This window comes from Nomascus leucogenys, chromosome 3 (assembly GCF_006542625.1).
Source record: "Nomascus leucogenys isolate Asia chromosome 3, Asia_NLE_v1, whole genome shotgun sequence".
In the NCBI taxonomy this organism is placed as follows: domain Eukaryota; kingdom Metazoa; phylum Chordata; class Mammalia; order Primates; family Hylobatidae; genus Nomascus; species Nomascus leucogenys.
Genome location: NC_044383.1, coordinates 59542989 through 59566301, shown reverse-complemented (window position 1 = coordinate 59566301; position 23313 = coordinate 59542989). Strand labels below are relative to the sequence as shown.

The 23313-nt window shown below is 35.8% G+C and overlaps 1 protein-coding gene across 12 annotated transcripts in view; it reads left to right on the top strand.

Annotated features, from left to right (window-relative positions):
* Nucleotides 1-23313, top strand: part of FAM135A (family with sequence similarity 135 member A) — a 151844-nt gene that overhangs the window by 45168 nt on the left and 83363 nt on the right. For all 12 annotated transcript variants that reach the window (XM_030809400.1, XM_030809395.1, XM_030809393.1 and 9 more), the window contains 5 exons: nt 14013-14152; nt 14266-14336; nt 15753-15926; nt 19496-19622; nt 20582-20735. In XM_030809400.1, coding sequence (XP_030665260.1) covers nt 14013-14152; nt 14266-14336; nt 15753-15926; nt 19496-19622; nt 20582-20735 — 666 coding nt within the window. The remainder of the gene's footprint in view (nt 1-14012; nt 14153-14265; nt 14337-15752; nt 15927-19495; nt 19623-20581; nt 20736-23313) is intronic.

Below are 23313 nucleotides of genomic sequence, written 5' to 3'. Positions count from 1 at the left end.
GTTGTGCATTAAATAACTGAAAGTACTTAGACTGTAAAGGGCTGTATACCTTTTATGTTATATACCTCAATGTGTTAAATATTGAGTTCTAGAGATACAAGGAATAATGGAAAACAGTCATGTTTTGACTCATGCTATGAACCATTTTATGTAAAGAACTGAAACATAATTTTTCTGTGTTATGTATAATTTCTATTATATAGCAAGTAATGAAGTGCATAGGATAACATTTCATGTTAATAAGTATAATTTTAAAATTTCATATTTTTCTGAAAACCAATAAAACTATTTATGAGATAGGAAACATGAACTAGTATGACCAAGAGCAAGAAGGAAGAACTGAAGAGAAGAGGAAAACTCCTGAAAGATCCCTAAATTTATATAATACATCATGGAAATCTAGGTACCTGGGACTGCATTTCTATTCTTATAAAGCTAGCTTCATCTGTGGAATGTGTTTTAATTTGGGCATAACTAGTTTCAAATCTTGTTCTGCCACTCACTATTTGGTCTTAAGCAAATTATTTCATTTATTTGAGTCTTTCTTTCCTTATCAGTGTGATAGATATAATCCTTCTCACAGTGTTTATGTAAAAACTAAATTAGAAAATTGTATAAAGAGATCTAGTACCATGCTCAGTAGATATCTTTTCCCTGTGTCTTGCCCTCCCTTTCTGTCCTAAATTGCCCCAGTAGTTAAAATGCTGAAATAAGGTGGACTCTAGGATCTCAGAACCAGCTTGATATAAGGAAAAACAGTCTAAGAAAAAGCCATTTATATGTAATTTCCTTCTTAGTTTTCAATAATTCACTCTACATGTAGACAGGTTAGTTGAATGATATGGTTTAACTTTTTTTATAGCTCCTTTCCATCTTTTCTCTCTGATGAGGTAGCTGTTCCTTACTAGTGTTGGAGTTCTGTGGTGTATATGAGAGAACACATATGTTTGAAATAGCTTATCAGTGTGACATTGATGGCCAAGCACAGGCTGTGGCACAAACAGCTGTGGCATTTGATTTCTGGGCAGATTATCAGAACCTTGGTGTCTGTAAAATGTATATATTAATCCCTACAATATAAGGTTGCCAAAATGATTAATAATGATTTCCATAAAGCACAGTGCCCAGCACACAGTATTTGGTAGCCAGTATTAGTACTAATAAGATTGAAATGGAGGAAAAAAGGGAAATTTCACAAAAATTCAAATGATAATGTGTGGGGAAGGTCTTAATAAAAAAAAGTTCTCCATTTTGATATAAGCTTTACAACTAGATAAGCATTTAGACTTACAAGAAATCAACCCAGGTTGGTTAAAAAAAAAAAAAATGCAGTTATTGATATTTGACCAGGTTTTTTCTAAGGCCACTTCTCTGTCTTGGATAATATTCTTTGTGTGTGTATATATGTATTTCATTTTTCTTCCTATATGCTACCACCCAGCTTTTAGGTAGGTGATAGCAGTTTCAAAAAGTTAACATCAAGGAGAAAGGAAGGCTGGAAATAAGGGCTAGTTATAAAAGTAAGGAAAGATTGTCCCAGTTACTTTATTTTGGCAGTGGTTAATTAGCTACTTGGAATAAAGCTTCAAATATTCTGAAGTGCTGTTAGCAGAACCATATCTTTCTCCTCTATTAGTTGTCTCCTTAAGCTTTGCTCAGCCACCAGCTTTTCAGGGCCTTCCTTTGAGAGCCACTGAAATGTTGGGATAGTTCTGCTGTGTTAAGATTTTTCATGATTTGATCCTATCCTACATGTCGAATTTTGTTTCCCACCATTCTCCTTGTGGATTCCATGGAACCACTTTCAGTTTCTCAGGTTTGATGGGTTCTATTTGCTCATATTTTGTGCATGCTCTCCTCTCCTCTCCTTATTACCTCCTTTTTAAAACCGTAGGTAACTCCCCTAAGCAGTTAGATGTTTCCTTTGCCTTGCTGTCATACCTCTTTTTCTTTTTTTTTTTTTGAGATAGGGTCTTGCTCTGTCACCTAGGCTGGAGTGCAGTGGTGTGATCATAGTTCACTGTAGCCTTGAACACCTGGGCTCAAGTGATAATCCCACATCAGCCTCTCACAGTAGCTGGGACTACAGGCGCATGCCACCACACTGGGCTAATTAAAAAAAAAAAAAAATTTGTAGAGACGAGATTCTTACTATGTTGCCCAGGCTGGTCTCAAACTCTTGGCCTCAAGCAGTCTTCTCACCTCTGCCTCCCAAAGTGCTAGGATTACAGGTATGAGCCACTACTCCTGGCCCATAGCACTTTCTGCGTACCTCTCTTAGCTTATGTTGTTATAATTTTTTCTCAGAAATGGGATTCTACTAAAACAAACATTAATCACCATTAAAGAACAGTGCTTTAAAAAAATGAGGAAAAGGAGCTAGAGACGTTTCATATTATGTCACTAATCCTTTACTGTTATCAGTAATTGAATAATCTCAACAGCCATAAATGGAAAACTCACCATAAAGTTAGGTCCTTCAATTAAACTGCATAGATTACAAAATGGAAGTCATTTGGCAAGCCTCCATTTTGCTTTCCTCAGATTCAACAGCTTCTGTCATTGCCCTTTAATTGTCTTTTTACCTGGTTTAAAAGATAGTGTTAGATTGCCATTTGCTTTGGCTTGCTGAAATAGGCAGTTAAGAGATTATCACATTGTACTGCAATTATTTATTGAATGTTTCTATCCAAACTAGACTGGGAGCTCTGAAAATGGGCAGAGTTCTTACTTATGTTCATGTCTCTTAGTTCCCAATACTTGAGAGACTTAATAAATTATGGTTGAATGAATAGTCACTTGTTCACAAAATAAATGAAAGATACCAGTGCTAACTGTTTAACCAAAGGAAATGGAAATGCAGATAGTGATAGAAATAAAATGTAAATTATCATGATTGAATGTAAGCATTTAGAAGCCTGTAATTATCTCAAGTCTTTAAAACTATAGATCTGAATGTTTGTGTTAGCAGATAACTGATGGGCAAAATAAAAATCAAGTCATTTGAACAAGGAAATAGGGTATTAAATTAAGAAGTTAGACGAACATTCATTTATTAAATAAATACTTTATGATTGCCTATTATGTGTGAAACCTAAGTGCTCAGTCCTAAATTAAAGCAGTGAAAAAGATTAATGTGGTTTCTGACTTAATGGAGTTGTTATCATCTAGCAAATATTAGAAAACAAAGTTTCAGATTCAAGACAGTAATCTTAGCATACACGTTTAGGTCTTCTTGTTTCCCAGACCCTTCAGTTTGATAATAACATTAAAGTGTAAAAAGGAATAACAAAACAGTATTTCAGTTATTTTTCTTTTATTTATTTTTTTTGAGACAGTTTCACTTTGTCACCCAGGCTGAAGTGCAGTGGTGTGATCTCGGCTCACTGCAACCTCTGTCTTCCCAGTTCAAGCAGTTCTCCCACCTCAGACTCCCGAGTAGCTGGGATTATAGGCATGCACCACCATGCCTGACCAATTTTTTTTTTTTTTTTTTTTTTTTTTTTTTTTTTTTTTTTTAGTAGAGATGGGGTTTCACCATGTTGGCCAGGCTGGTCACAAACTCCTGACCTCAAGTGATCTACCCGCCTTGGCCTCCCAAAGTGCTGGGATTATAGGCATGAGCCATCACGCCTGACCTAAAATTTTGTTATCTTGAATAACTGAAATTCTATACCATTGAACAGCAACTCCCCATTTTCCTACCCCCTCTCAACCCACATTCTGCTTTCTGTTTCTATGAGTTTGACTGCTTTCGATACCTCATATAAGTGGAGTCATGCAGTATTTGCTTTTCTGTGACTGGCTTATTTCACCTAGCATAATGTCCTTAAGGTTGTTCCACGTTGTAGCTATGACAGGATTTTCTTTTCTAAGGCTGAATAATATTCTTTAATATGTACATACCACATTTTCTTTATCCATTAATTTGTAGATAGACATTTAGGTTGTTTCCACCTCTTGACTATTATGAATAATGCTTCAATGAATGTGAGTGTGCAAACATCTCTTTGACCCTCTTTTATCAGTTCTTCTGGATAAATAACTAGAAGTGACATGCTGGGTTATGTAGTAGCTCTACTTTTATTATTTTTATTTTTTGAGACAGGGTCTCGCTCTGTCACCCAGGCTGGAGTGCAGGGGTGTGATCATGGCTCACTGCCCTCGATCTCGAGCTTAAGTAGTCCTCCTACCTCAGCCCCGTGAGTCACATATGTTTTGTACATATGGAGCCTAACTTTGTTGCCCAGGCTGGGCTTGAACTCCTGGACTCAACTGTTCCTCCTGCCTTGGCCTCCTAAAGTGCTTAGATAACAGGCGTGAGCCACACACTGTGTGTGGCCAGTCGTTCTATTTTTAATTTTTTGAGGAACCCCCATAGTATTTTCCACAGCAGCTATACTGTTTCACGTTTTCACCAACAGTACACAAGAGTTTCAGTTTCTCCACATCCATAAGTGCTGATCATGTTCATAATACTAATATGAAGTAAGAAATAAATGAGACAAGGTCCTTGCCTTCAAGAAATCTCCATTTCTTCCTCCTGAAAGGCTCTTCCCTTATATCTTCATTTGACTCTTTTTCATGGTGTTTCAATTCAAATGCTATGTTGTCAACAAAGCCTTTCCTGGTTTCACAGCCTAAGTTCACCCCCATATTGTAAGATGGTATAGCACTCTGTCTTTTGTACACTTATTGTAGATGTAATTTACAGAATTAGGTGAGGTCAGGGAAGATGGTTGGTTTTTTTGTTCAGTCCACTTAGCTGAGAACAATCCATGGCACAAAGCAGCTATATAATGAATGTGTAACTTTGTATTGTGAAATGTATTGCACATTTTTTGAAGATTACATAACACATTATTTTATTAAATAATAAAATGAACACCCAGGTACCCAACCTTTCATTTAAGAAATAGAACATTACTAGTACTGTAAAATCCTCCTGTATACCCCTCTTGACGTTTGTGTTAATTATTCTTTTGCTTTATTTATAGTTTTATCATTATGAATGTATTTTGTCAGTATGAATATATTCCAAGGAAATATCTGGTTCAGTTTGAAAAAAATTGAGTGGCAAGCACAAACCCAGCTGTGTAAGATAGCGTAAATATTGCTATTATTAAAAGAAGTCTCCCAGAAGAAAAGTTGAACATAGTCTCTGGGTTATGGTATGCTTCTTTATACCTGAAAGGTTTTAAGACTCCCTTTGGAGATGTTCTTGGGCAAGGTCAAGAGTGAATTGTGTAAAACTGAGAGTTTACCACTTTCAGGGCTTCTGGCAAGATTGTAATGTGATAAAATATTGGATATCTAACATATGGAACAGACTGATTTGCATCTAAACTTAACATTGCCCTCCTCCAACTCTCAGGAGCAGGCCAAAGCAGAAAACTTCTGTGAAGTGAAAATAGTATCATCAGATGATCTAGGCAAGAAACTTCATTAGTACACCTTCAAATAAGCCAAGCACTGAAAAGAAATCTAGCCAAGCTTTTAATCTGTCCTCAGGTTAAAGTTGGTACCCTAGCAGCAAGGATGTTAACATATCCATCTTTTATGGCACACAAATCCAAACTACATTGGTCACTGTATATCTAAGCAAGAGGATCTGTTTGGGATCTTCCTTCACCATCTTCCTAGGCATTCCCTTTGCGTCTCTTCTATGTTGAATCTCTTATTTCCTAACATCTATTTTTTCTCTTTCTTGGTTTATTCTCTCAGTTTCGTAGAGCCTATAAATAGTTAACTTGTTGAGAAAAGTGGCATGGGAAATAAATATTTTGAAGCCTTCGGCGTCTAAAAATCTTTTCATTCTACCCTTAACAGTTGTTTGGAAGTTTAGCTAAGTATAGAATTCTAGGTTGGAAATCTTTTTTCTTTGGAATTTTGAAAATATTACTCCATTATCTTTTGGTTTGCAGCATTGCTGTGAAGAGTTCCAAAGCCATTCTGGTTACTAATCTTATTTTTTTCTCCATAAAAAAAAGACTGATTTTTAGTCTTCTATGTGATGTTTTTCCCAAGAATCTGGTAGAATATCCTCTTGGTAACTGGGGTTCTGATGGCACGTAATGCTGTACCTTGGGTCTTTGAGTACTTCAGTTCTGAGAAATTTCTTAATTTGTTAATAATTATCTCCCATCTGTTTTCTTTGTTCTTTCTTTTTGGAATTTTTGTTTACAAGGTGGATCATCTTTACTGGCTTTCTTAAGTTTTAGTTTTTTTCTTCTCCTTTTTCCCGTTCTCTTATTGCTCTACTATGGTATTTCTTCACCTCTATTTTTAACCCTTTTTTGAGCTATTTGCATTTGTGCTTTCTGTCTTTTACCCTCTTATTCTCTCTCCCACTCCCTTTCTCCTTCTTTTCTCCTTTTCTTCTCTCCTTCCCTCTCTTTCATTGCTTCTCTCTTCATTTTAAAATCCAAGTGCTCTTTTGTCTGAGTGTTCCTTTGCTATAACAATGTTTTCCTGTTTCATGAATGTAATATCTTCTCTAAGAACAGTATTCTTTTTTAAAAAAATTTTTCGTATGTTACTTTTTTTCTCTTTGTTTTAGTCTCTAACTTAAACATGTTAAAAGTCTCCTGATATTTGATAGGCCTCAGTTGTCTAAACATGACTGAAAGGAAGGCTGATGGGAAATTCTGAGAGCATACAGGGGACTTGTCTGAGCTTCATTTTAGGGCAATGGTGAGCCATTTGTCTAAGGAATCTTTGAAGTCAGTATTGATAGTTATTTTTCATTGAATTCATTCGATTCCCCATGTCAAGAACTGTGAAGAATCTGAGATTATACTGTATATATCATTGAGAATTCTTCTCTGTGGTTTCTCATGTTTCTGAGAAGAGAGAAACATTTTATGAGCAGAGACACTGAAAGCCTTCTGTTTACAGACCATCTTTTTAAGGATATGTGTGCAATGAACAGCTTTGGAAGTTATAGACAGTGTTTCTGTCTAGAACATACAGTACATTTATTTACTTTCCAGTATAATAGACAGTGCAAAAGTTACATAGGTTTTCTTATAGCTACCCTTATAAAAGACAGAGGCTTCCTAAGCTTAGGGTTCCGTAGTTGTGACCAAAAACCCACCACATGCATGGTATCCACCTGGCCTGCCTCCATGTCACTCCCATGGGACTTGGAAGAGTGACTACAAGGGAAACTAACATGAACAAGAAGTTCATGCTGCTTGCTATGCTGTGCATAATCAAACCTTTTGTCTTTGACCCAAGAGTTTTGTGTCTTCTGCCAACATCTATGAAACTGTGGCAGGCTAGCTTGTTAGGTTGCAAGTTTGGTAAAATCTAAGATTTTATAGTTCTTGAAATGCCATAGAAGACTCTTGTCTGTCTTCTTCCTAGAGAGTAAGAATCTAGCTGACAGGCTTCTAGGAGCCCAGTAGAGAACAATTCTGGAATCTCTGCACTTAGTATTCAATATGCCTATGCTCGTATATTCATGCTCTCTCAGTTTTGCCAGGTGATTTTTAGTTCAGAGGACTTTTATTCTCTTCAGAGAATAAACTTCCAGACTTCTGCTAGGGTGAAGGAGGGGACAGCGACCTAGTGGCATGTAGTAGGGGAAAGAACACAGGAATCAGTTTTCTTCTTTGCTGATAGGTTCCCTTCTCAAGAAAGCATTGCCTGGCTTTTCTGTTTAAAATTGCTATCTTTCTCATCCCTCTTTCCTTTCTTTATTTTTCTCCATAGCACTTAATACTTACAACTTTCAAATGTATTCTGTCATTTACTTACTATGTTTATTCTCTATCACACCACTCCGTTAGGATGTAAGCTCTATGAGGTCGGAGATTTTTATCTCTTTCATTTTACTGTGTATCCCGAACACCTAGAGAATACCTGATACATAGTAAGTATTCAGTAAATATTTGTTGATTGGATGAGTGAATGAATGACTAGGAAGTTGCACATCTGTTGCCTGTTGCTTCTAGTTTGAGAATAAAATTAAGACAAAGTTTATTATATGTAAGTCACTGGTATTTCTTTTTTAAAGCTTAAAATATTGATGTCAGTTGAGGATATAGGCAACTTTCACTGAAATCATTCACAGCAATTTGAAATTACTGATTTTGTATACAACTTCTTATCTGGCATGAGAATTCCTTTAGAGCATTCCTAAAGGCAGCCTTCTTTTTTCTGTCAGATCATTTTTAGTATTGTTGATAGAACCAATGGGTTTACTGAAGAATTGGTTGTGAGGCATAGAAAAGAAGAATGAACAAAGTTCACAGATCTAGTAAGTGGCAGAACCAGGACTAAAACCTAGCCAGTCTGGCTTCACAATCTATGTTCCTAACCACTGCACTATGCTGCTTCTTGATGAGAAAAAAACAGCACCCCCACCCCCCTGCAAAAAAAAGAGATGGAAAAGGGGTGGCCCATGAGGTAGGATTAGAACTAGAAGAGTGTGATGTCCAGAAAGCTACATTTAAGAAGTGTATCAAGAATGAGAGAATAGGCAACATAATGAGACCTCATCTCTACAAAAAATAAAAAATAAATTAGCTTGGCTGAGGTGAGAGGATTGCTTGAGCTCTGGAGGTCGAGACTGCACTGAGCCAAGATAAGTGCCACTGCACTATAGCCTGGGCACAGAGTAAGACTCTGTCTCAAAAAAAAGTAGAAAAAAAAAACAACAAAAGAATCAGAATGAGAGAATGCATATTATATGATGGATCATAGTATCTATGTTAGATACTGATTATAAGTCAAGTAAGATGAGGTTTGAGAGTTGACCTTTGGATTTAGCAAAGCAGAAATCTTTAGTCGTTTTGATAAGAACAGTTATATGGGCTAAAGTCTGATTAGAGTATGAATTATTGCTATGTAAAAATTTATCCCATAACTTAGTTTAAAACAACAAACATTATCTCACCGTTTCTGTGTGTCAGAAATTTAGCTGCATGCCTCTGACTCAGGATCTCTCATTAGGTTATAATCAATTACTTCTGCTGTATTCACACAAATCCTACTATTACTTCTTTTTCTTTGGAGATGGAGTTTCACCCTGTTGCCCAAGCTGAAGTGCACTGGCACAATCTCGGCTCACTCTGCAACCTCCACCTCCCAGGTTCAAGCAGTTCTCCTGCCTCAGCCTCCCAAGTAGCTGGGATTACAGTTGGCCACCACCACACCCACCTAATTTTTGTATTTTTACTAGAGACAGGACTTCTCCATGTTGGCCAGGCTGGTTTCAAACTCCTGACCCCAAGTGATCTGCTCGCCTCAGCCTCCCAAAGTGTTGGAATTATAGGCGTGAGCCACCGCGCCCAGTCCCTACTATCACTTCTATCACATAGATCAACCCTGGTCCTTTGTAGGAGGTTGTGCAATAGTGTGAATACCAGGAAGAGAATCACTGGAGGCCATTTTAGAGGCTGGCTATCACACAGTGAGCTGAAGAGAGAATGGGAGATGAATCAAACACACTAAATAGCAAAGACTTTTGAGTTTTGCCTGAAAGGGGAGCAGAGAAATAGGGAGTTTGTCTAGGTGCATCTGCAGGTAGATCCAGTAGTAGAGCTTACAGAACTTCTGATTATTTTTATTTTCTCATGAAATAAGAAACAAATTTATCAGTGAGACTGAAGGCTAGGTTTGAGGAGAGAAAATAATTTATGAAATAGTCTTCTAAGAATATGGGGATAAAATGGATTTGGAACATAACAGTATGATTTCTAGGCAGCACTAATGACCCACTTGAAATTAATGGTCATGAATTTAAAGTATAGCCAGTCAAGATAGCTATTTATTTTTCTCCCAGTTTGTGGGTACAAGTATGGATTGGGCAGAGAGCTGGAGTTGGGATTTATCCAGGTCAATATGACAAAGCAAGGGTAGCATATCCTTAATAGGTTGTATGCAAGAGTGTATTATAATGATGGATCATAGGATTTAAGATGGGTAAGGAAAAAAAGAATTAAGAGAAAGTAAGGGGATAATGAAAAGGAGTAGGGTTCATGGAATCTACTCCTAAATGTGGTCAAAGGATTATTGAACTTGTGGTCTCAGAGGGTATGAACTAGAAAGACAGGTGGAAGTATGAGAGGAGAGGTTGATTGAAATTCACATTACAACAAACATTACACATGTTCTCACTTATGAGTGGGAGCTAAATAATGAGAACACATGAATATATCCGGGAGAATGACACACACTGGGGCCTGTTGGAGGGTAGGGGGTGGGAGGAGGGAGAGGATCAGGAAGAATACCTAGTGGATGCTGGGCCTGATACCTGGGGGATGGGATGATGTGTGCAGCAAACCACCATGCACACATTTGCCAGTGTAACAAACTTGCACATCCTGCACATGTACCTTTGAACTTAAAAGTTGGAAATTTAAAAGAAGAAATTCAAATTACAGGTGGATTGCAGTCACTGGTAATATAAAAGTCTGGAGAGTGAGGAGCTGAAGAGGGTTAGAGAGCAAGAACACTTAAAAAGAGGAGAAAAGGAACCCAGGAGATCAAATATTAGGTTTACCTACATAGCTATTGAGTTCAAGAGTTATGGCTAGACTAGTTTTTGAAAAAGTGACCTTAAATTAGGAAATAAAGCCTTCAAGAAATGAAGGCTTCCCAGGGTTTATAGAGTACAAAAATGGCAAGAAAGTGAGTGGTACTGTACTGTCTGATCACAGGAGATTCAAAGCCAGTGGTATAAGTGGTTTTAGGGAGGAGAGACAAAGAATGTCTCAAAGCATCAGTAAGCAACAAAGAAGCTCCAGGCCCAGAGGTAGAAGTTACATGGAAGTATTGAGAGAGATGCAGCATCTTCAGGGAAGAGCAATAGAGAAACCTTTAGGCAGTGGATTCTCACCTCACATTACCTGGGTGCTTTCAACAAAATTTACTTTTATTGAGGAAAATTTCTTTCCCTTCTCAGCTTTTTAACATACTCAGAAGTCAAGTTTCTGGTCTGCTTGGTTTCCCTTTAAGTATATATTTCCTGAAGCATCTCAAACTTAAAAGTTGCTAGTACATTATAAAGAACTTTTTTTCCTGAACCATGTAAGAGTAATTTGCCAATATGATTGCTCCATCATCCCAAATATTTTAGTGCATTATTTTTTTCTAAAGAATATTCTTCTGCATAACCCCAATACACCCATCAAAATCAAGAAACTAACACTGACACGTTACTGTCATCTTATCCTTAGCCCCGTTCAAGTTTTGCTGGTTGTCCCAGTAAAGTCCTTTCTAGCAAAATGATCTAGTTCCAAATCATATATTGTAATTAATTGTTATGTCTCTTTAGTCTCCTTCATCCTAGAGCAGTTCCTCAGTCTTTTCTTGACTTTCATCACCCTGACACTTTTGTGGAGACTACAAACCTATTATTTTTTAGAATGTTCTTCAGTTTGCATGGGTTTACAATTTCCTTGTGATTAGATTCATTTTATGTGTTTTTGACAGGAATATCTCAGAAGTGATGCTTGTTGTTCTTGTTACATCCTATTAGGTGATACGTGGTTTCTATTTGTCCAATTCCTAATAATGTTAACTTGGATCACTTAATTAAGGTGCTCTCTTCCCAGCTTCTCCACTGTAACGTTACTCTTTTTCACTTTGCAGTTAATGTCTCTTGTTTCTTAAACTTCAGATTTTTTCGTTCACTTATTTATTTATATCAGTATGGACTTACAGATTTCTTTTTACTCAATGGATGTTAATCCACTACTGTCATAATTTATTTTGATGCTCACTTTGTCCCAGATATGGCCGGGGCATTCTCTTCCAACTAGCTTCTATGACCTTTTGTTGTGTCCCCACGTTCTCTAATCACTTCCTTACTTTCTGGTATAAAAAAGATGGTCCAGACTTGTCTGTGCCCCAGCTTTGGAACCAACCATTTCTACAAAGCCGTGGATCCTTTCAGTGGAGAATAGTACTAAAGACTAACATTTGTGGTTGGGCTACTCCCAGGCCATTTGAGTGGACAAAGATAGTAAGTACATTGTATACACCTATACACTTACACATACATATGCAAATTTACATGTCTTTATCTAAATATATGATGAAAACCATAAGTTCATATCAGTACTCTCAGTTTCAGTCCAGTACCATGGGACTCATTCTGTATTTGTATCTCCTTTCCATATGTGTACATCCTTTCCCTGATAGGTAAGAAAACTGGCTCCCCTTATCCTTTAATATGTTTCCTTATTTGATCAGTCCCTTATATGTGCCAATTTCCTGTCACTGCTTCTTCTCCCACATAGATGGTCTCCTTGAAGTAGTTGGGCTTCACCTTATGCAAGGTTACTCCCTTATGTGGACCCCCTCCTTTCCCCACTTGACTTCAGTAATGCCTTGTGCCAGGAGCTCCTTTTCCTCACTTCACTTGGATTCCAGTAGTGTGTCAAGCTGCTGCTGCTGCCCACCCCCTTCTTGACTCCCACCCCCATATGAAGTCTTTTTATCCCTTTCAGATTCCTACACACCCTGTACCAGGCTGCTCCTCTGTAAAGACACTCTCTCCATCTAACTTGGGTTCCAACCCCCCAGCCTGAGGTGCCTTCCCTTGTAGTTGCCCTATTCATCCTGCTTGGGCTCCCAATACCTTACTCAAAGTCACCACTGCACTTAGGTTGCCTCCTCATCCTGCTCAGGTTCTGACACTTTATTCTTGGCTGCCCTCCTCACTCCACACAGGCTCTGACATCAGGCCACCACCCCATGTGGATTTCATATGGGCATTTGGACCCTGCGCTCCCTGGCCTGCAGAGGCACCCTGCCTTTGACTGACATCCACCAGCTTATGTGGACATCCTCATGACTCCAGTTGGAGTCTTATATCCCATTTTGAGCTCCAAACCCACCTTGGTCTCTAGTTTCTTTTTCTTTTTCTTTTTTCTTTTTTTCTCTAGTTTCAACTGTTATTTCTGGAGCACAGGGTAATAAAATCATAACAGCAGGTAGGCTGTTGGAGTGACATCAATGACCCAGAGATAAAAACCAAACTTCAAATGGTAAGGACATAGTCCTCCACAAGACTCCCCTCACGTCAGCCATGAGTTTAGTGGTCTGCAAGCTACCCACAGTTGTGAAGAGCTGGCTACAAATTTGGGGGTTCCCATTATTCCCTCATGTTTGATAATTCAGTAGAACAACTCACCAAACTCAGCATAGTGCTGTACTTATTATTACAGCTTTATTACAGCAAAAGGATTCAAATCAGAACCTGTATAGGGTTGATCTGAGAGAGTCCCAGAGGTGAAGCTTCCATTATTTTCTCCCCATTAAGTCAGGACGCGTTAACTTCCCTCCTCTCGAACATCCAGTATGTGATGATATGCAGAGTATTGCCAACCAGGGAAGCTCACCCAAACTTCAGTGTTCAGAATTTTTATTGATATTTCCTTATGTAAGCATGACTGACTGAATCATCACCCATGTCACTCAGTGTTTAGCTGTTCTCCCCTCTCTGGATATTGAGGTTTTATCACTAGGCTCAAAGCTCAACTCTCTAATCACATGGCTGGTCTTAGTGATGTGGCCAGCCCCCATCCTGAGTCATCTCTTTAGCATAAACTAGGGGCCACCAAGGATTTAGAGGCTACTTCTCAGAAACTGGAGACAAAGGCCAGCCAAATTCTTTATTCCAAGTGTTTAGAGCTGAACTCCTAGCAACCAGTACAAAGGCCAACCGAATTCTTTACTATTCAGCTATGGGAAACTAAATTGCTCTTAAACGTGATATACAGATCAGTTGTTCACTCTAAAATTTCTGCTTCGATATTTCCTCATTTGCCTTTCAGATTAAGATGTCATGCAGTAATTTTACAATACTAATAATGTACTTATTTATTTTCTAATCATAGAAATAAGTAAACTTTCAGAAATGTTCCAATACTGCAGTATAAATTGATAATGACACTATAGTAATATAATCAAACATATAGTATTTTAAAGTACAAGTGTTAATTTGCTTGGGTTATATTTTACTTTTATCTGTCAATTACATATCTTATCTGTTTTAGGTATGACTTTAGCCTTTCCAGCCTCAGTTCATGATTCTCTAATTTGCAGTAAAACATTTCAAATTTTGTACAAAAATGAAGAGGTTGTTTTAAATGATGTTATGATCTTCAAAGTAAAAATGCTATTGGATGAAAGAAAGGTAAACATCTCTTCATATTTATTTATGTAAATATTTTTTGTAATGCCTCAAGGTGTTATTTCTAACTTTCTATAAAATTTCAAAAAGTATCTCATAGTGTAATTTCTTTTCAGATTGAAGAAACCCTTGAGGAAATGAATTTTCTATTATCCTTGGATCTGCACTTCACAGATGGAGATTATTCGTAAGTAGCTAATCAATTAAAAAACCTTTAGGCACTTATGACTGTTATTTGTTATTATTAGATTGCCCATTTTCTTCTTAAAATTCGTCCTATCCCTATCTTGTCTTGAACTACTTGTGTTTTCTGGGGAAACCATGAGAATGATTAGGCCAGCTCTATTGTGCCCATGCCGAATCCATGAGCTCCAGATAACAAAACCAGACAAGTTAAAGAAATATGGAACAATTTTTCCTAGCTGCTAGAAATTGCACTGTTAATGTAATACCACTACCATGAGGCATTTAAATGTGAATGGGCTCTTTTCCACTGTATCACTGGCTAATCTTTCTTGATGGCATCAGTGATGCTTTCTTTAGGTAGGACTTTGTTGATATTCTGAGAGTTATCAAGACTGATGATGTGCACTTGACAGTTGTTCTAGTTCATTAATTTCCAGAGCCCTTGAGGAAGTTTTAGGATTGGCTACCTCCAACTTACCCACACACCTGGACATGCAGTCATATGTTTTATGAACAAATTTTGCTTGTGTTCATTTAAAACAAGAGTCAGAGATTCACTTAACAATTTTATTTATGCAGGGTTTCTTCCCCATCTCAAATGTAGTTTTAGGAACAATTCTCAAAAATGATATATAAATTCAGACTGCTTGTGGGATAAGTAACTAAAAAGTCACATTACTGAAAGGCCTACTTTAGATGTCCTCTTCACTATATGGTAGCTACTGTTCCTCTGTAATACTTCTCATTACAAAGAATTTTGTGAAGTCTTTTTTTAACCAAGTCAGAATTATTTAAGTGGAATAAGCTGAAATGAGTAGGTAGTTCATTACCTGTAGATAGTTATAATGTATGGATGGAATTTTTTTAAGTATAATTGGATATAATTTTCATGGCATTATTTCACATTTTTAGTATGTATAAATCTAATGATATACTAAATATCTTCAATAAGATATGTTTTGCTTTTTAAAATAAGCAATGACCTGTTTATTTTTGAGCAGCACTTAATAAAATTTTGTAGAGTAAAAATAATTTGAAATATCCTTTGGGATTTATTATAATAGTATTTGACCTATGTTGTACTGCAGCCTTGTAATAAACAGTATTCTCTATGGGGTAAAATTTTAAGATGAGATTAATTCCTGAAGTATCACAAAGGATTCATTTTATAGGGATATTAGTGAAAAAATAGATCATATCATGGACTGATAGAAAACAATAGGTGGGATCTGATTATTTTCTCAATTGGTATGTTTCACATTGCTTTCTAATGCAAATATGATGCTTTAAAAATTACTCTCATTCGAAATTTTTAAAAAGTAATTAAGTAAATAGTTTTTATAGTTTCAACTACTGTATAATATATTGGCCTTTACTAAATATTTCATACTTACATGCTAAGTGTTCCTTTTTACAGGGCAGATGATCTGAATGCCTTGCAACTAATAAGTAGCCGAACATTGAAGCTGCACTTTAGCCCCCATAGAGGCCTTCATCATCATGTTAATGTTATGTTTGATTACTTCCACCTTTCTGTTGTGTCTGTTACAGTTCATGCATCATTGGTTGCACTACACCAGCCACTAATAAGGTAAATTTGACTAATATTTTTGTATTAAGCCATTCTTACACTGCAATAAAGAAATACCTGAGTCTGAGCAATTTATAAAGAAAAGAGGTTTAATTGGGTCATGGTTCTTCAGGCTGTACAGGAAGCATGATGCTGGCATCTGCTTAACTTCTGGGAAGGCCTCAGGAAACTTACAATCAATGGCAGAAATCAAAGGGGGAGCAGGCATCTCACATGGCTGGAGCAGGAGCAAAAGAGTCAGGGGGAGTTGCTACACACTTTTAAATAACTAGATCTCATGAGAACTCACTCACTATCATGAGGACAGTACCAAGAGGAATGGTGCTAAACCATTCATGAGAAATCTGTCCCCCTGATCTAATCACCTCCCACCAGGCCGCGTTCCAACATTGAGGATTACAATTCAACATGAGAGCCTTATTAATGTAGCGTTTTTTTATTTTTATAGTGAAAATGTGTACTTTGCTAAAGATAACTGAAATAATAAGGACTTTTAAAATTTATAGTAAAATTCAAGAGTATGGGAACTTTGGCTTGATAACTTTTTTATTACAGAAATATGAAGCCATCTTTGTCAATCCCAAATAAGTTAACAAAGAAAAAATACAATCTGGAAATAACCACACAACATTGTTTATTCTGTAGCAATGTTTTGTGCCATGTTATACTATAATTACTCTGGAAAAGTATGTGAATTTTTTCTTATTTTTTCTTTGCCTCTTACCCAGATAGGCTAATTTTATCTGCTTAACTGTACATCATACAGTGATACTTGCTTTCCAAGTCATTAACCAATTTTATGAATTTTTACTCAGCCTTTTAAAACTATATCATGTACCATTAGTTCAAAGGTATATAATATTCTGGATCATAATAAATGCATTGAGATAATTATTTTTTTCTGTTCACTTCCATGGGTAGACAGATTTCTTTCGTTAACGTAAAAATACAATACAAGGTCTTCAGTTTTTACAACATCATCCTTGTAGTATGGGCAGCAGATGGATGCTTCAAATCAGTAAATTATATGAAAGTCTCCAATTTTATTTGATTTCTAAACTGTCTACAATTTCTGATGTACATCTGATTCTGACAAATGATATTAGGGATGATGCTTAAGGGATATGATGGTAAACTGATTTATCAGAAAACTAAGTAAATCATTTTGCAAAATCACCCTCAGAATTTATGGAAGCCCAACACAGTTTAACATATTGACCACAGGTGATAACCTCCTATGGCATATCTTTACATTGTTTTAAAAACTAATTGAAAACGTCTTTCATTCTGTTGCTCTCTCATCTCTTACATGTAGATCACCTTGACCTAGTTCCTTTTAGAGCACCAGGCCAGGAAGACATACATTTCTCCTGATGACTTGTTTTGCCTTCTTTATTCTATAGAAAGATCTGTAACTGGTAGTTTTGCTCTCTTTTTCTTACCTCCTAGGCCTTTGAGAGGTTGTGCTAAGTTATTATAGCTTTTATAAACAGGAAGCTGTTTTTTATTACATACGTAATTTTATTATAAACTTAAAAATTTTTTGGAAGATTTTCTGAAATAGAATGTGTGAATGAAACTTTTCTAACAAAGTGTGTTTTTTGAAATATAACTTTTAAATAATATACAGTATTGCTTTTGTATGATTTTGTGTTTGGTTTTAATGCTAAATGTTTATCTGTTTATAAAATGTGTTACTCTAGTTTTCTAAATCTCTTCTTTTTGTAGTTTTAAGAAGAACCCCTAATTAAACTGTTTTAACTATTTCTTTTTAAGACTTACCAAGATTATCTTCATAAAACTAGCTGTGTTTCTCTCCTGAAAAATGCACAAACAATTCATAGGAGGTTAGCTCAGGTTATTAATGTTGCTTTTTAAGGCCCTAATTAAATAGAGTGGATATTCACATCACCATTGTAGTGAGTTAAATATGTGCTTCCTCTTGCAATGCAGCAATTTTTGCCACAGACTAATAGGAGAAAGGGGCAGCTCATCTCCTAGAGACCATTTACTGGAAGAAGAAATTTTTGGCTCAGAATCAGAAGCCAAGAGGATTAACTGTTGGCTCTGGTTAGTGACCAGAAAAGAAAACAATATGCCTGTAACAGCTGAGGTTGCTGTTCTTTACCTAGCTGCCATGGGCCCTTATATCTAACACTCTCTTGCTGCTAGAACTTCGCTGTAAAAGCAGCAGCATGTTTACCAGCCTTTCTCTACCTATAAATAAAAGGTCGGAAAAGGAAAGCAAGGAAAGGGGAAGGGGAAGCTTTTTGCTGGTGGTGTGCTGATAAAGGGGTCATGTCTAAGTGTAACATTTCCTACTCTATATTCTTCAACAAGTTTTTCCTGAAGTTTTATTATTGATGGGTTTTTTTATCCAATCATTGAAAAATTTTTAATTTATAACATTATCTTTTAAATTTTCATTTTTGTTTAAAACAATTTTTATGATCAACCCAATCTATAGACGTTATATCAGTTACTTAAAGTAAGTGGCTTAGGATTTCTTTCTTTGCTTGTTTTTTATTTGAACTGTTCTTATATTTGAATTTTTTAAGTACAACTTTTATGACAATTCTGAAAAACACATTGTAGCAAGTGGAATTTACCACTTATTTGAGACTCCCTTCTTTGCTGGGATATAGACATTTTACTTTTGCAAAGCAAATGGATTTTGCAAACAAAACCTGCACTCTGCTTATGGCAACATTATTTTTCTTTTCTGTCTGTTCCCTTTTGCCAAACTATCAGACAGTTCAAATGCTTTGGCCTACTTTATCTCAAATATAATTGTGTATGATTTTTCAACATTCTAACAGAAATATGCTTCTTCCTCTATGGAATATAAATGTTAATACTAACAGAAGTAATTCATATAATATGTAATTGATGGTGCCTTGAAGCTGGAGGCTGGAGGATTGCTTGAGGCCAGGAGTTTGAGACCAGCCTGAGCAACATAGCAAGACCTCACCTCTACAAAAAATAAAAATTAGCCAAGCATGGTGGCACATGACTGTAGTTCTAGCTGCTCGGGTCTTGAATAATAAAAATTATTTTAATAGAGCTTATAGCCTTTTAGTAAAGAGAATTAAGGGAAAGAAACTTATTTTTGGGAAACAGAGGCATCGGGTAGATTTAGTAATTTTTCTTTTTCTACATTTACATGCGAGCTCTTTATTTCTGTGAATAGCATTCGTATTTGATTAAGTGTTAACGTTGTAAATTTGGTAACCAGTTCTGACATCAGGATTTCCAAATTCAAACTTGGCTTTCATTTGTTGTTTAGCTACTCTAAATCCCACCATGTTTTATCTTTGATGTTCTTTGAGACTTCCAGAAGTATAATTACAGCAAGCAATGTCAAACATCTAGCCCTAATTTTTTAATATTCATTTTATTTTTTCATGATTATTCAAATTATTTTTTAAAATTACTTTAGGAGTACTTTTGAACTTATAAACTTGCAAAACTCTTGCTGTTCTATTCCTATAAGATTTTCCTTTGTAAATATTTAACTTACATTCAAATAGACTCTTATGACAGTAATAATATAATACTTCTTCCTCCAGCTTTCCTCGCCCTGTGAAGACAACTTGGTTAAATAGAAATGCACCAGCACAAAACAAAGATTCCGTGATTCCTACTCTTGAAAGTGTGGTCTTTGGTATTAACTACACAAAACAGTTATCACCAGATGTAAGAACTGAATATGTTTATAAATCTTTTCCTTATTTTAAAAGAAGTGTTTTTAACTATTTTATCTGTGAATGTTATATTTTTTTAATTATTTCAGCTTAGCAACTTATAGATCTAATTAAATATGATCTTAAAAATCATTTGGTTCTAATTGTCTATTACGAAAACTAACATGATACTTCAAAATGTTACCAGATTTAGTGGATAGACATCTTCGAGAGCCTGTGCCCTTTAACTTGTTACTGTCACCCCTTGGTCCAACAGAACTGGTAGAATCATTCCAAAGGAGCCTTTAAAGAACAATTGCCAGAGCTGAGACCCAGCGTAGAGTTGCACAGGCCAGGCGTGGTGGCTCATGCCTGAAATCACAACACTTTGGGAGGCTTAGTCTGGAGGATTGCTTGAGGCCAAGAGTTTGATACCAGCCTGAGCAACATAGCAAGACCCCACCTCTACAAAAAATAATGGTGTCACATGTCTGTAGTCCCAACTGCTAGGGAGCCTGAGGCAGGTGAATCACTTGAGCACAGAAGGTTGAGACTGCAGTGAGCTGCAATCATGTCACTTCACTCCAGCCTGGGTGACAAACTGAGACTCTATATCTAAAAAAAAGAAATTTAAAAAAAAAAAAAAAGAGTGGTACAAGTACAGCTATTATTAGAAAAGGGGACATACTATAAAAGCTGAGTGTCTGTCCTTCAGTGTAAATGTTACATACCATGCTATCAAAAATAATAATTTAATCTACTTGTTATAAAAATCCACTGTAACAGAAATTACTAGGGCCACATTTCATGTTTAAGTTTATTGTATAAACAACTCTCAAATATTACCAAATTTTTTATATGTATTAGAATAAATTTAGTTGACAGATGGTTATTTTTTCTTTATTTTCCAAGTTTCAAATATAACATTTTGTATTACTGACACTCTGTATCCTACATCTGTTTTTTGTTTAGGGTTGTAGCTTCATCATTGCAGACTCCTTCCTACATCATGCCTATCGTTTTCATTATACACTTTGTGCCACTTTGCTGCTAGCCTTCAAGGGATTGCACAGCTACTTCATTACAGTAACAGAAGAGATTCCTTCTTGTCAGAAACTAGAACTGGGTATGTTAAAAGTAGCAAGACCTATCCTACAGTTCAAATCATTCTCTTCAGTCTTATATTGCTAGCTATCAGCTTTGCCATAGTTCTTCTATACTAAAACTACAGTGTTTGTGTGCTTCACTTTACTTCTCTCTCAATTCCATCTTTTTCTACCTTGATAATCACTTTTTGCAATTTAAAAATGTTTTTCAGAATACTAAAAAATAACTTCTTGGTGCTAAATGTGAAATGAGTCTTTTAAAAAAACATGTCAATATACTGTTCCTCCTAAAATATAACCCAAAAACATGCTAGAAAGCAAATGTAATTATCTGCAGAATCATAGGAAGGTAAATTAAATCCATACTTCCGAATATTTTACAGTCTAATCAGATTGTAGGTACTTAGGGCATTTTTGTTTACATTTGATTTTATAATAGTTATCTCAGATCTCAAATTCCTTTTATATTATTTTAGGGAATAATAACGTTACTTAGTATTTTAACATTTTTAAAATCATTGAAATTGTTTTAAAAAATCAAACTTCAGGTTTCATTCAAAAGTAATACCTGTATATATTTGTAGTGCATAATAAAAAATCATATTGCCTTGATTTTGTCTGCCATTTGTAGTTTGCAAAATGCTTTAAATGCATTATTTCACAGAAGGTAAATTATGGGGATTGGCAAAATAAGTTCTTATTCAGACTTTTTATATCAGTTTTATTAGCTTTTATTTTCAAATATTGGCTAATGGCTTATAAAAATATATTTTAATTTCTTTAGAATATATTGTTTTATAATTATGTTTTTCAATAAATCATAAATTGCCTTTTAAAATTTAGTGAATCAATATTCTTACTTTATTCCTTTGTTCCTCAAAGATTTCAGTCTTTTAACAATATTAGTCCACTCCCTAAAGTAGTCACTGTTCCTGAACATAGTTCTTGGGTTTGAGACTAATCAGACTACTTAAAAAATTATATTGGATTACAGAGGAATTGCAAGAAAGTGTAAGAATTTCTACCCCACTTAAATTCAGCTGTGAGAAAATGCTGGCTGTTGTGCCACTATCAGCAACTACTCAAGTGCATTTAATTAATTAAGTCTACTATTCAGTCAGTTCAGCTCACACTTTCTTGACTAGACATAGGTATCACTAAATTGACTGTTTAAAATTCTTGATTCAGTAATCCTAATGGTTTCATAGATAAGCAATAGGAAAATGTGTTTATTCTTTTTTGACCATGTATTCATTCTCAAAACAAAAATGGTAGTGTGGAAAAGACAATCTTCTGATTATTATTCTCTGAAACAGTCTCTATTTTCCTTGCTACTTTATGTTCTTAGAATTCCTGTTTCCCTTAGGAAAATTCTATAGAAGGCTACTACCTCAAATGTAAATTTTTAAAAATGTTCTCTTTTGAGAATGAATCATTTACAGAATAGAGCTAATTTAGGCTATCACTTATCCTCAATTAATGGAAAGTTATGTTTCAAATATCTTTATTGATGGTTTGGAAATCAAAAACAAATTTTAGTTAGGTTTAATGACCAAACCACAAAACTATTATGCTACCATATTAATGAAGGACAATATCATGTGCCTGAAAAATAGTGTGATGAAAAGTAGTGATGTAAAGCTTAAAATCCATGTGTAATGTCATTTCTACAAAAAAAAACAAAAACGTGTTAATAGCTTTGATGTGGAATACTACAGTAGATTCAAGGAGGCATTATCTTATGTTCAGGAGTGCACATTTGGAACCATTTCTGTCACTTACTTACTTTGAGCCTACAAACACAGAGTGGTTTCCATTCACATGGTATGGAGATTGAAGGGAATCAGATGTGGTACCTGTGTCAGGAAGCAAAGGTGAGATTATCCAAAAGAAAAAGGGTGTAAAGGATCTCTAGGAACAATACTTCTTAACAGTGTACTTCCCTTGGGCTTTTAATGAGCACCTCCTGTGTCAGTTACTGTGCTAGGTGCTGAGGAAAGAATAGGTCCCTGCCTTTAAGGAACTTTGATTTCTCCTGTTCCCTCTCCTCTCGCAGCAACAGTATTAAGAAATCAGCTCAGCATTGGGATAGGAAGGAGAAATTCACCCAGCAAAATGGGGCTTCTTGGGGTTTTAATATATGAGATGGGCTTATAAATACCTGTATAAGGAAGATGTCCATCTGCATATAATGTTAAAGTAGATGTAACATGTCGTCTTTACAAAGAAAAACCTATGAACCACATTTTAACTTAGAAAAAATCCTCTCTAAAAGGAAGTATGTTTATTGATAAAATTTATAATTAGTAATTAAATAACAACATTTCTCCTTTTAAAGGCAAATGTTTATTTCAAATAGCTTAGACCAGCAGTCCCCAACCTTTTTGGCACCAGGGACCAGTTTCTTGGGAGACAATTTTTCCAGGGATTGGGGGAAGGGATTGTTTCAGGATGAAACTATTCCACCTCAGATCATGAGGCATTAGTTAGATTCTCGTAAGGAGCATGCAACCTAGATCCCTCACATGCACAGTTCGCAATAGCGTTCATGCTCGTATGAGAATCTAATGCCGCTGCTGATCCCACAGGAGGCAGAGC